This window comes from Rhyacophila brunnea, unplaced genomic scaffold (assembly GCF_057557595.1).
Source record: "Rhyacophila brunnea isolate RB1 unplaced genomic scaffold, BYU_Rbru_1.0 scaffold_20, whole genome shotgun sequence".
NCBI lineage: Eukaryota > Metazoa > Arthropoda > Insecta > Trichoptera > Rhyacophilidae > Rhyacophila > Rhyacophila brunnea.
Genome location: NW_028232860.1, coordinates 588,974 through 604,064, shown reverse-complemented (window position 1 = coordinate 604,064; position 15,091 = coordinate 588,974). Strand labels below are relative to the sequence as shown.

The following is a 15,091-nucleotide window of genomic DNA, read 5'->3' as shown; positions in this document are numbered from 1 at the left end:
ATATAACATAGGAAAATCTGTAAATCATTAAAATGTTAATTTCGTTATAGTTTTTAATTAAACCGGTGCAATTACGTATTAGATTTAAACACTGTTGTACTGTGTGACTTTTATAATATCAGATAGCTTTACGCGAGATGGGCAAGATAAAAAATAAAACTGTAGGATGTCGGTAGAAGAGTAAACAAAACCCAGCTCATTGGATAACCGAATGGTAAGCAACTGTATATATATTATATTTTTCCGCCAAATTGCACACAATTAAAAACAATTTATCATAAAAACAAATAAAACGTCTTCGACAGCCCCGGGTGATTCGATACTCTCGGCACATTTGTCTTGTTCTCAGCGACCGCTAGCTTTGAATAAAAAAATAATCTGTGGGTGACGACGTTAATAATCATTTTTTATAAGTATAAATTATTTCTATCATTGGCTTCACTTACCAACAAAATACAAAAAAATATTGTACCTACCAACTAAAGGTAAAGTTGCGTTACTTGTTTGTTAAATTGTCAGACTAAATTTAAACCAATCGGGTACGTAATAAAAAGTCACTTTCTTTTTATAATAAACTATATTCCACGTTTTTTTTAAATATGCATTAGAATTAAACAATATGTACCTATTTTTTTAATAATTATGTAATAGGTCTTACACATTCAAAATAAATACTATTCATTAATAATGTTTTTTGGATAGCACATGAAATAAAAATGTAGGTAGATATGTATTTCAACATCCTTCGTATGTTTAGTTCTCGATCAATTTCAGGTTAAAACGTTATTAATATATTATTAAATTTATATCGTGGCTATCCATCATATTGGTTGCAATTATTTGCTACCAAACAGCTGATCAACAAATTGAATTTAGTAACATTTACGTACCTATCATTTTTTGGCCACCCATTCTTTATTCACTTCGACAGTGTTTATGATTTAAATTTAATTAAGATAACATTATTTCTTCTTCTTCGATGGCGCTACAGCTCAAGTCGAGCCCTGGCCTCCTCGACGGCTCTCCTCCAGCCGGAACTTTTCTTTTCCAGTTCCACTGTTATTCCAACATTATTTACTTTAGACCAAACCATTGTCGGCGACCTTTGAATATTACCAGTAGAGCAATAATTCCGGACCACATGTAAAAAAATCATATTTTCAATTCTCAAGGGCAATTCTGTAGAGCGTCCCCTTAAGGAACTGTAGATTATACCCGAAGAAAAGCGTTATTAATAGTACCTACTACTAGTACCTAGGTACCTATATTACCTTGTTTTTTTACTTGCAACTAGGTAGGTAGGTAAATCAACCTCTTGTTAGTGCAAACTTATTATGTCAGCAAGTAGGTATCTGAAAAATCTGGAAAAATCTTATTTTTCATTCGTAATATAAAAATTTATTTGCATTTATAGGTATATATTCGTGTACAATAAAACAGTAAATATTACCTATTCTTGACTTTATAGGTGTTAAAAATTAAATTTTATTATTTTGTATGTTTTATTACGTATTAAGGCCATGCATTAGTTGAGGCACGGTCTAAAAAGATCGTTGCTAGCAAATGGGTAACGTTTTTAGTCATCTTTACACGATTTTAGAATTAATTGGCCCGTCGCCATCACGCAGCAAAGTGACGTGTTTCTGGCTCGACGTCATCTCACTGAATGCGAGCGAGTCCAAAATTTCGTCGCGCCTACAGTTGAAAATTATTTGGCGTTTCACCATAATACATATTTGGCATCTGTAAATATAAATGCGGGTCTGCCATTATATTCATAGAAAAACTGAAATGTAATTTTGAAATATTCAGACAGTTATTGATTAGCAATCATTAATAGTGTTATGATACAATGTTTTTTTAATAAATAATAAGAAGAGTCCTGTCTATCTTTTATTAAATTTTTTTGCTTTATTCGTATTTTCCGAACTATTATATTATAAAGTAACCCCATTTCAGATGGAAACTAAATTAAAAATAATAACAGTTAATAGGTATCTTTATATGGTAACATTAAACTGACTTATGTGTTGAAAGATGGCGTCAAAGGGTTCGTCTGAGGTAGGATTGTGATAAACATTTAAATTTTGTATTGTTATCTTATTTTTGTGTAGTGATAAGATGTTCCATATGCAGTCATGATGTAAGTACAATCAAAAAAGTCTTATTTACTCAAATTGGTACGGTTATTACCGCGTATAGCCGAAACATGGTCACGCCCTTTTTATACACATTGTAATTATTTAAATCGCTCGTTATTGTTTTTATTTACAAGAATACTTCAATGTATTGCCGTCCGTCTAACAACCAAACAATTACATACTTTTTATTTCAATTCTATTGTCTGGGGCTACGTATTTTGATTCAAAAATAGCCGAACTGCCACAGGTAAACCTCAAAATGTCAGTACAAATTTACATTTTTCTTAATGATAGTGACATTATATTTGCATACCGCCGTTTGTATATTTTTTAAATATATATCTATGATACAGCACGTTACTGCAGAAGACGACCGTGTCTTTTTAAATACCCATAATTCGTAAATAATCTATTGTAACACTCAATTTCCATTATTGTTGTTTTGTTTGGTTCACTATTTACATTGAATGTTGATAATTGACGCGTAAAAATCTCCAGAATCGCACACGATGATTCCAAAACATAGATACGAAAATCTATTTGAATATGTAGCGTCAAAACACTGACAATCTGGTTAAATATTTCACTCTTATGACTTATGACTAACTATTATATGAGTGATGGATAGGTACCATAATAAATTGCAAGTACCTATGACTAATAATTGTTATACACCCTGACATGGCTTAAACAAACCTTAAAAGGTTTTAAGTGCATATATCAGGTAGATAAAGGTTAGTACCTATTGTATTAGTTTAGTAGTAAAATTGAATACTGACATATTGTACAAAATTAATATTATTAAGGTTTTAGATTATTTTCTCTCATAAATTTCTGATCTATTTAAATGTTTATAATAACCCTTATCTCGTTTTTTAGCGTACCATGAATGTTTTTATTGGACTGAAATCTGTATTGATGAATATTTTTTGCAAACCTAACAAACTTTCAACAATTATTCAATCATAAATAGATTGCTAGACGGAGTGCGCCTGTTTGAGAATCATTTGGCTTACGCCATGTGATTTCATCGTCAGGTTTTGTCTATCAGGTATGTACATGCTGGTGGCGAAGGGTGGAGGTAGGTTGTTGAGATCCAACAGAAATCCTAAATAGTGCACGCTAAAATTCGTTGGTCATACTTATTTGTTTTCATTGAAATAATACAAATTGCAGATAGTATCGGTTAGTTTTTAAAATTAAATTAATCCCTGCCTAAAGCAAAACCATAATAGATATTTGATAAAAAAACATCTGTAAAATATTTTTTATCTACTGCGGTTTGGTTGAGGCAGGGTTTAATCGAATTTCAAAAATCATCTGCAAATTGTATTATTAGTTCAATGAAAATAACTATGTATCACTGACAAGGTGTGCTTTATTTTTTCCAGATGTTTACAGCCTACCTCTACTATTACGGTTTGGTCTAGGTAGGGTTTAATTGAATTTTAAAAACTAACCAATACTATCTGCAATTTGTATTCATAGTTCAATGAAAATAAATAAGCATGACTGACAAAGTTTAGTGTGTATTGTATTATGTCGGATCTCAACAGCCTACGTCCACTCTTCACTGGTTGTTGGTACCTATACGATAGTGATCAGTTCCAGCTTCATATGTGTCGAATCAGTTGAATGTGCAAGAATTGAAAATTGGTTTTTTAATAATCCGGTAAGTACAGTAAAAACAAAACAATGATTCGGTTGGTCGATGGTGTGCGTGCGGATGTTTACCCCTACTAGTGCTACTAATTACTTGGCAGTCGATGTACTCATAGCGCTGACAACGGTATACATACGTATCTGTACACATACGATATTTGTATGAATCATTGTTTTGGATATACAGTATATTATAGTGATGTCCAATCTTTTCGAATCTTAGTCGCAATGCATTATTCATTCTACTCAACACCAGCATAATGTCAACTCAGAAATATCAACAAAATTGCATTTACTTCCGCGCACTTACACAAACGTGTCCAGACACAGGTGTTTCGAGCGGCTGCATTTACACATAAATGAATGAGCCCATTCCAGACGGAGACACACGTGTGTTGCGTTCATTTATATGTATATGCAGTGGCCGGTGGCCAGAGATACAGGTGTCCAGACACCAGTGTCTCGTGTGAAACAGCTCTTCTTATTCTTTCTTCAGTTTTTTCGTAATAATGAATGTTGTAAAGTAAAAATTTGCAAACTCGTAGCTGTTATGATTATTCTACGTGCTAATGTTTTTTCTTTTCTTCCAATGATTACCAGGTACCCGAATGCTACTGATTGGACATTCTGGTTGTACATTCGCTGTCATATAAGTTCACTTGAATAGCCTGTGTTTGCACAGTTGGTATACTCGGTGTGACACACTTAGAAGCCAAATAATAAAGTGCTGTGTCTTCTTATCACTATATTACAACTTTTACTGCGTATTTTATTTTTCCAAAGGTTTCAACTTGGCGTCGGAAGAAAGGTGAAGAATCAAGAGTCATAATCCAAATACCAACAGCGATAATCAATTACATTAGTGTTTTCTTATTTCCTAGTATGTAGTTATAGATATATTCTTTTTTTTTTACACAATCTGGGTTTAAATCTCTTGTCATCTCCAATTATTATTACCTGATATACTTGATATACGTAGGTAGTTTTATTCATGATTAGGTATTCGTTATGCATAAATAATTTTTCTGATGTGTTTGTTTTAAATACCTACATACTATTATTATTGAGTAAATCACAATTCATTTGGAAATCAGGTGTCATTACTTTGCAGTATGAACGTTTTGTGGGTCATGATAATTTTGCTATACGGAGTATTTGTATATTAAAATAATTATTAAATTCCAAGATTTCTTTTGAATATCAATTCATTTATTTTCATCAGGGAACTCAGAAATAATGGGAACTGAAATACCAAGGGTAATGAGAAGCAGGCAACAGATCTCGAGTAAGGAAGAATACGGGATAAATTTAAACACGTGTCAAGAATACGTTATACGTCGAATACTGACAACTCGGTTTATGCATTGACGCTCATTTAATATTGGTGTGTTACACACTATTGCACGTCTACAATGCTTGGTTCATTTTTGTAGGACACTCACATTCAAAACCCTGCGTCAAAATTTACTGTAGTGGTATACCTATAGCCTATCGGAATTCTATTTATTATCTGTCAAACCTTGGTAGGAATATGAAGTAAACAACACTTTTATAGTAATAAATCATAACTGATTTCATTGGTTGTGATCCTGATCAATCGTCAGTCGAAAATGTCCCAACTGACAAAACTAATTAATTTATAATAAAATGTCTAAACAGTAGGTACCAAGGTACCTACTAATAAAACAAAAATAGTATTTATTTAATATATTTTGAAATTTAAGATGGAGTATAATAATTAATTACTACTGCCATCTAGTGAATAAATTATGAGAGATGTAAGTGATCAGATTCCATCGTAAGTAATGAAATGTTTTATTAATGTCTATTTTAATATTGGAAAACAGCAATATATAGGTAGAAAGGGGTTGGTTGTCGAATCAAAACTTTTGAATTGCTAAATTCCACTCAGAAAAATGGGCTTTCCCATACATAGTTGTCAAAAGTACTATCTTCTTTTTACTCTCTTGAAAACTAGTGATTTTAGACGTATCCCCCTTTTTATTTTTCAACTTGAGTTAAATAAATTATTAAATCAACCCTAAAAAATATAAACTTCAGTTTACCTTTCATAGATGGCATTATCCTAACAGGCCAGCATCTTATCATATTGTATGTGGGAAAAAAAATTTAAACAAAATATTAATTATATCTTCATAATAATATTATTATGTACATACTTACTATGAATCGATTTTTTTATACATATATAAAAATCTGATTAGTTAGTAGGTTTTCTCAGTTATGTTAACACTTTTATAGTAAAACTTGCCTTAATTTTAGGGTTATTTCCACAGACAAAAAGAATAAAGTCTATTTGCATCTTTTCAATGCGAGTTTTTTTTTTAATTTACAAGAAATATTGTTTTGGAAAAGTCTGTTTTACCCAAGGATTTTGACCATATTGTCTTATGCATTTACCCCAATCTGTCTGTAACCTTGGTGAAGCAATAAAATTAATATGTGATTCCTTACATCTTTTGCGCGGCTTAAGCGTTGGCCTATTGCGTCGTGGGTCCCAGGTTCGAATCCTGGGTCTGGCAAGTACACATATTGTTTTTAAATTTGTGTATGAGTCAGAGTATGGACCTAATATGTTGAGCAAGTGGCTGACATCCATTTCTCGAAAAAAAAAAACAATACAAATCTCCACTCTGGAGGCCCAGGTATCGGATCGTTTATAGAAGCTAATGTGTTAGTTTCATTAGGAAGTTCCCTCAGATAATTAAATTTATAGGTACCTAGGTAAGTAGATACTATTGAAAATCGGGGTCCTTGATATTATTGTAATAATATTAATATTTTATATTTAGAAACTTAATTTTGAACAGCTAGAATTGAAATGGTCCGAATTACATAACATGCAAATGTCAGTGTTACCATTAATCATAATAATACTAAACTCGAACACTGGCTGAAAGGATAATGATAACTGCATGCAGCCCGCTCGTGATAAGCGCGCGAAAGCGTTTGAAAACGGAACGAAACCGCGTTCGGATCGCGATTCTCGGCAGGTGGCGGGCGCGAACCGCGAACCGCTTTTCAGCCTTGCATAACGTTTAGCGTCCATCTACGAAACTGACAATGGACATTGTGATGTGTGCGTATCTCGAATATCGGCCGCGCAATTTCAATTGAGAGCATCCGCATTAGAGGAGGCCGAGCGGTCGCGTTCGGCGAAGATCGGCGGCGGGCGTCGTCGGGTCCTTCAGGAGTCAGGTCGGAAGTCGTTAGCGGAGATCGTGTCTCACCGCCTTTAGATTCGCCGCAGGGCATAGGAAACGTAGGCCCGAGAGCTTACCATAATTCCGCGTTTTTTATCCATGGGGAGTGGTCGATTGTTCCACTGGGGTGGCGCTAGGCTACTCAAAAGGGGTAAATAATACAAATAGATACCTACTCGTATGAACCACGACGTGTATTTTCAAATCATAAAGATTTATAATAACCTACGCTGCATTTAAATGGTATTCCACCAGTGTGTGCCATTTCAAGTAGTCAAAACTTCTGCTTGTACCTATTTGTATATAAACAAACATAGCATTTAAATGGTTTTTCACCAGTATGTGTCATTTTTTTTAATTTGTGCTACCTCATTCCCTCAATTCATTCTGCCTTAATCTACCATATCACTGAATCGATAGAATAGAGGCGGATAACATCAACATTTAGTAACAATTTAAGAAAGAGACAGTAATTCCAATGACCCGACCTAACAAATAAAACTTGGGAAAAACTATCTTTATTTTTCTACATAGTCTCCTTTTAGTTCGATACACTTTTCCCAGCTATGTTCAATAGCTTCAATACCCTGTTTATAGTGAGAATCGTCGAGCTCCTCAAAATAGCCACCAATCGCAGACTCCACCTCTTCATTATTGGCAAATCTTTTACCACCGAGCCATTTTTTCAAGTAAGAAAACGTGTATTATTATTTAATCGAGATATTGCGCTTTTTGTATTATACGATTATTTGTTTTGTACGATCGAAAAGAAGATATAAAATAATTACAAGATAAAAAGAACTTTTTATATACAACGTTTTTAAATTTTCTGTTGAAATATTATGCTCAATATGCTCAAACTTGTACTTGATATGAAGTAAATAAAAAACAAACACACAAATATAGAATACTGGAATGTCATTTTGACATTTCATTTTCATTTCCATAGTAACGTACGTATATATTAATAATTTGGTTGCTAGGAACACCCCCTTAGCAACCAATAATAATCTTTTACTTTTTACGGATTTTTCTGAAATAACTTTCCATACAAAACAGAATTAACTGAAAATGAATTAAATTCTGCTTAAAGATGGCTAAAAGTTTTAAAAGAATGCATTGGCATCGTATTCTGATATATTCTAAAAGTTTCAAATGTCTAGCTAGTCGGGAAGTTGGTTAAAAATCGATTGCAAGATTTGTACTGGACAAACAACCACCGGACAAACAAGAATACGAGCTAATAAAAACGTTGTAATAATAAAAATCTACCCGGCTGTAAAAATTGTTATTCATCAGTCGACGTCGCTGTTACGTGATTTGTTTAAAGATTGATCCAAAATAATTTACTTCGCAAACAAAATCGCCCAATGAATTTTTAAGGCCCATTGTATAAGAGTCCCAGCCTTGCAACGCAGCGATGCGATACATATAAGCGCCGTCCTCCTAAACTGTCTTAATTTATGTAAATTTGTGTATTTTTTTTACGATTTTCGTAAGTGTACCCAATTATAATCGTATAGTAACAGAAAACGTAGCTCAGCAATCGCTTTTAGATGGATATTATCAGCATCGGGCATATCTCCACACTCTTACTATGCCGTAACGGGTTACATGTAATTTGTACGTAAAACATTTCACCGTCGCACATTTCGCCGTGAGTTTTTTCTTATCGGGAAGAGATGACCATTTTTACTCTACGGTCTCCAATTTTATTAGATTCAATATGAACATTAATTCAATTTTCATAGCTGATTTTGGCAAAGTTCATGAAAGCAAGAATGGAAACCTAACCTAACAATAATCCAGTATATCGACTATTTTTCAAAATATGTTTGCTGCTGGCTTCATGTGAAGTGTAAACCGACAACAAGAACCGTGTTTTATTTAGACATGAATTTGATGTCAGTACTATACGACCCAAAAAAATTGGACGGTCTTTAATATACGGCCATATATTTCCGACAAACAGTGATACGGCGAACTGCATACGTACACGGGAGTAAATACCTTTAAATTGTGTCGGAAGGGAGCATTCCAGAAACAGGTTTCTCAAGACGTTGATTATGGATGGCGACCGATGGTCTGCCGGAGTCATAGTTTGATTACAGTGCGACTTTCATATTGAATCATCTACGTCACGACGGTTGTTGCTTAAACTAAACACTCTCCCCCCGCACATACATTCCCCGCCCCCTTAATCCAGCGTGGAGTTTTATTAAAATGCTTACACCTTTGCGGAAACAGACGACGAGCATTATTTCGAATGCAGAAGTAGAAGCACTTTTGAGGAGGAGAAAAGAAAACTTTTCTGTTTAAAAACGGCTGGTTTTCGTATTACTATCTTATTAAGCTCTTCTGTGCGTGTTATCGATTTTATGACATTGTTAACTCGAGCCAGATCACTTCTTACTTGCTGATTTTTATATAAAAACAAATACTTCTTCGCCTATGGCACTATAAAATAGGCCGTGGCTTCCTCAATACTCAGCAGCCATGACACTCGGTTCTTCGCTCCTCCTAAAGTCGTTTGCCGGCAATTAACAGTTCCCTGGCGTCGTCGACGCTCCCCTCATAGTCACTCTGATTTTCTTACGGGCGTCTTTGAAATGCGGGAGTCGCTTATCCATTTCAGGTGTCCAGCCCATCTTAGTCAAATTTTATATATTGATAGCCGTGTATGTGTATCATTGTATAGATTATAATTACATATGTAACATACATCACATGGAAAGCACTCATTTTTTAAATAAAAAATGGACCGATCGGGAGTTGAACAAATCTTTCATTTGCCAGCGAGCATTCTAGCAACCGAGTTACGTTATACACCCAAATTTTCCCTTTTCTCATGTTATCCAATACAGAAAGTCCTCGACTTACGTGATTAATAATTCGTTCAGAAGATTTTCGTGTAAGTCGAAAAATCGCGTAAGTCGAGTAAAACTTAAAATCATGCAGTTTTTTTTTTAAATAATATGTGTGAGTTTTAATTAAAGGATAGTTGAAAATAAAATGGACCTACATACATACATTTAAGTACAAACTATGTACTTATTAAAGTACACACTGGTCCAGTGTTGTTTGCCTTGTAACCCTTTTCTTTTTTTAGGTTCACACCGTTGTTAATTTTGACTAGTTCGCTAATAACATTGTGAACTTCTTCAGTTTGCATACTATCCTCTATCAATTGGGGGATGAGCTTATTCCATACGTTACTCATAGTAGATATTGAAATTTCACTCCAGACATCACCAATATTTTTAACAGCTTTATAAATAAATGTTATACTCTTTCCAGAATTAGGTTAACGATTTTCCGTTTTATCCATTAATAGCTCTAACTGCCTGCCTAAATGTGTTCCGTAGGTAATACATTTTAAATCTATGAATTGCAGAGAAACAAAGTGCAATACAAAGAAATGTATATATTTTTTAAATCGCGTATAAATTAAATTAATGCATACTAATCAATTTGATTTTTAAGATGGTGTTGATTTTTCAAATAAAAAAAGCTATTCAGATTACTACACCATGATTTGTATTTGTCTTTATTTTATTTTGACATTTGAATATTAATAATAAAATGCGAAGGAGTAATATTCTATGATCCAAAGCATATAGCGAATAAATCTATACAAGAGAAAATACTTTTAAGGTTTTTGGCAGTATCCCAAGACGATGATATTATAATCATATCATCATCTATCTCGCGTAGGGAGTCATCCATTAGCAACTAACTGGTGGAAAGTGATTTTTCACCAAGTCCGATGAACACCAACAATGATGAACATTAAGTTATACTATTCAAAGAGGCACTATACGTAATAATAGATGAAGTTTTTTTTTACCTTTTCAATAACAAAACACTGTGGCGACTTCATAACGTATTTTTGTGATCAAATTGAGAGCCTTTAGAAAAAATAATATTCTATGCGTTGGCACCATTGTGGTTTTTGGCTAGTGGCAGTCCACTTTGATATTTTACTTTTGTGGCCTACGTGTGTACGGTGGCTTTTTTGTGATTGTTAACTTAAATATTCTAAAAATGATGATTCATTGTAGTTTTTTGTAGTTGCAATTAAATGAGCACACAAGCGTTAACTTTGGTGCCTTACAGTTAATTGAATCATTAGCCTTAGTAACCATTTGTGATCTTCTCTTTCATATGTTTAGGTTCTATATACTATATATGAAGGTTTTCTTCGTAGTCGATGATTATATTATATTATTATTTCATACGTACGTATCTAGTGTTTTGTTGTTTTCTCTTGATCAAACTTGGGTTTCATTATTTGTGGTTTAATAAAAACTGATTTCGTATTTTCTTTTCAAGGAAACCCTTGTTCAAAAATGTAGATTGTTGTAAATGTTCTTTGTCGCTTCTACATGCGTAATTGAAAAATAGGATAATTTACCCCCGTTCTACCGTATCGAATTATTGATATAACGAAATGCACGTCATTTTTGCATACTTGATCGTCAAAATGTCCGCTGTGCACCGACTCAACGAAGAATTAGCCGTTGGAAGTAGATTTATTATGTACGCAAGCAATGACCTTCTGTCAATAATAATAATTGACAATTGGCACAGTGTTATCCAACACCGGCTGGCCCGCGGCGCAGTGATGCCTCAGAATTGCAGACACGCGGACAATTTGAAATTTATCCAGTTATTTTTATACAGCATTATGTAAGTTGCATTATTTGATTGGCGGTCTAAAAAATGCCACACTATTTAGAGACCGCAGTTTTTCTCATCATTAACGAACTGAAAGTGAAACTCACTGGTGTCTCTTATTCTTCTCAATTTTCAATTCGTTACTGGGAAATTAAAAAAAAACCATTGAAAATGTAATCGATATTTTAAAACAACGTATTTATTTGCTTTATTGTTTATGAAATGGTGAAAAATAAACCTCCCTTACATTTTTAATTATACTAGCCACTGCCAATTTCATTATTAGTCCGGATCAAACCACTGCTGGTTGAAGACCTCTCCATGTTGGTTACATTGTTCTCTGTCCTGTTGCGTTGCTATTACTTCCGTGGAACTATTTCGTCGATCTACCTAGTCTAGGTCTACCTTTTGGACATTTTTAACCTCTTGGGGTACCACTGGATGTCTATATTATGTGATCGTCTCTTCTGTAAAAAAATAAATTCCTTCAACCTTCAATTATTTAATCGAAGAGGAATCGAAAAACGGACATCTCATTGGATGAAAAACTATGTGTTTATTGTTTAGCGTTTGTACCTACTCAGGTTTGACCGCGTCGAACAGAAGTATGCCTTGAAATGTATGTTTGCATTACTGCAAAAAACACACTAGCCATTTTTGATCAAAAGCTCCGTTTAGTATTGCCAATATGTAGGTACAATACGTCAAGTAGGTCTTGGTCATTTGCAAAGTTTTTTTTTATTGAATTGTAAACAAAAAAAATCTGCAGTTTCACGCGTCAAACCACTGTCCGTTTTATGGCATTTTTTATTACTGGTATCAAAGTAGTAAAGTGTATTTTGTAGAATTAATTATTAATTTTTGCTGTTCGCTCACATTCTGCCTTGAAGAATTCCAGGTAACGGCAATTAATTAGTAGTTATTGTAAAGGCACTGACGAAATGTGAAAGATTCCCGACTCTACATAATTTCAAAATTATTAGTGATAAATACCTACATGACTTATGGTAGGTGCCCAAAACAACTAACTATAAAATATATAAAAATATAAAAAATATAAATAATATAAAAAAATAAAAGTACCTTGTTCCAAGATCTCGTCAAGAGATCTTGATATTATAGATAATTACTTCCTAATGAATATCACGTTACAAACTAATACATTTTTGTGTTGCAGTAGCGAAGGGTGGAGGGAGGCTGTTAAAATCCGCCATAAATAGTTCACATTAAACTTTGTTAGTCAAATGTATTTGTTTTCCTTGAAATTGACTACGATTTACAGATGGTGTTGGTTAGTTTTTAAAGATCAATTAATCCATGCCTACACCAAACCATACTAGTTTTGGTATGTTTTGGGCGATACGACAAAATTGTGCACACTTTTTCATTCATATTTATTTGTTTTCTTTGGATTAAGAATACATATTACACGTCATATTGTTGGTTATTTTTTTAAATTTCATTAAGCCCTGCCCCACCAAACCATAATAGATAAAAAAATATTATTCTATCGTATATAAAACATCCAAAGTTACGTATGATTTAATTGCATAATTTTAGATATTTTATACATCCACGAATATTTTTTTACTATTATTTATTATGGCTTGGTTTTCGTAAGGTTTAATTGAATTTTAAAAACTAACCAACACCACCTGTAAAATGTAGTCTTCTATCAATAAAAACGAATACGTATGACTGACAATGTTAAATGTGCACTATTTATGGCGGATCTTAACAGTCTACCTCCACCCTTCGCCACTGGTGTGTTAACTACTATATTTTCAATTCACAACGGTTCCACAGGTACAGACATGCCGTTTGATGATACGAATTGGATTGTCTTATTTAAGATTCGATTAAATATGTTCCACAGTGAATATTTCTTTTGATCCATTCCTGACGAATACAGCAGTATACACAGCTGATAATCCTCGTCTGCAGTCAATTATTAATTGGCGGCAGTGAACTTTTTAGATGGCAAACATCGGTATGGCCTACTATACCGATGTTTGGTGTGCAGGTAAATTGTGAATAATTATTATTCAAGATGGGACGCCTGGTGATAATAATTATGTTGTTTTTTTAACGTTCGCGGTGGAAGATCGCCGTGTTTACGAATAGCCAGGAGGCGATTTTGTTTCGTCGACAACAACAAACGACTTCTCCTGTAACTCGTGACGCACGCGACCAAACCGCTTTCGCGATGGGATTTTCGGAATTTCGTTGCGGAATCTCGTTTTGTGGCTATTTGATTAATAAATAACTATTAGTCAAACATTTACCGTATTTACACAATATGGTGTATTGTTTGTTAATGATACATAGGTACTAACTTGTGTTTTTTTTACTTCGATATATAGCTTAGATGGAGAATATCGAGGATATACTGACAGACCGCATTCAGTCAGTTTTTGCTGTTTTTCTGTTTTAAATCCCAAAATGTATATAATTTTACGCTCTACGTCCTGGTAAAACGCACAAAGGCATAGGATATAATGGTGAGAAAATAGGAACATTATTAAATCATATTGTTATTTTTTTATTCTGACAGAAAGCATGATATTGACGTAATGCGTTCTGCGTGTACAAAATACAGGACTTGTAACATGTCGTATATTGTGTTTGCCATAAAGGTTAGTCTTAATAATGTAGAAAAAATGTTTTTAAATCATAAGAAAATCTACGTGGGAGAACGCTTTGAAAAAAAAATTCTAAAGTCCTTTTTGCGATTATCTCAGAACTTGTTTTAATGACTTAATGCTTTCTGTCAGCATACCATCGATATATTGTATCTACCCAGGGACGTCAAAAAATTATTGACACTTGTGGACAGGCATCATTTGATACCGATACATTTTCTTTCGATATGACGTCTCGACGTCTTGACGTGTGACTTGGATAAGTAACAGGCTAATAGAGGATCATCTGAAAACGCGACCACATTTACAAAATCTTGAAAACAGTTATGTAGAATCTACAGTTGCATTAATGTAACACTGTGGTCGATTTACTCTAAGCCTTAGCATCGCAATTATATTACATAATATACATTAGTGTGTGTCATTGACCATTACACTTAGTACCTACCTTTTACTTAGTGTTAACATTTTTAGCGCATTTTTATCACAGTTATCTTTCGTCAAATCTTTCAATCCTGGCGTTATCTCTTATCACTTCACGTATATGGTCTAGTTCTAGTTTATATTGTGGCACATACTAGCAAAACTAGGCTCTGGCCTTAGCAAAGATTAACGTCGATACGGTTGAGCAAGATTGTCTTATCCCCCCGTGTGCGTCATACGCTATCGTTATCATCTGATTCTGGTGGATGGAATTAATCGTCGTAAACGTTGCAAATTTAGCACGAGCTTGTCTATGTATAGC

The 15,091-nt window shown here is 33.8% G+C and overlaps 1 protein-coding gene across 5 annotated transcripts in view; it reads left to right on the top strand.

Moving 5' to 3' along the window:
• The first annotated feature begins 2,020 nt into the window (after positions 1-2,020).
• The window catches only part of Atpalpha (sodium/potassium-transporting ATPase subunit alpha), a 146,712-nt gene continuing 133,641 nt past the window's right edge, over positions 2,021-15,091 (top strand). For all 5 annotated transcript variants that reach the window (XM_085948414.1, XM_085948410.1, XM_085948409.1 and 2 more), the window contains exon 1: positions 2,021-2,061. In XM_085948414.1, coding sequence (XP_085804540.1) covers positions 2,038-2,061 — 24 coding nt within the window. In that variant the 5' untranslated portion in view covers positions 2,021-2,037. The remainder of the gene's footprint in view (positions 2,062-15,091) is intronic.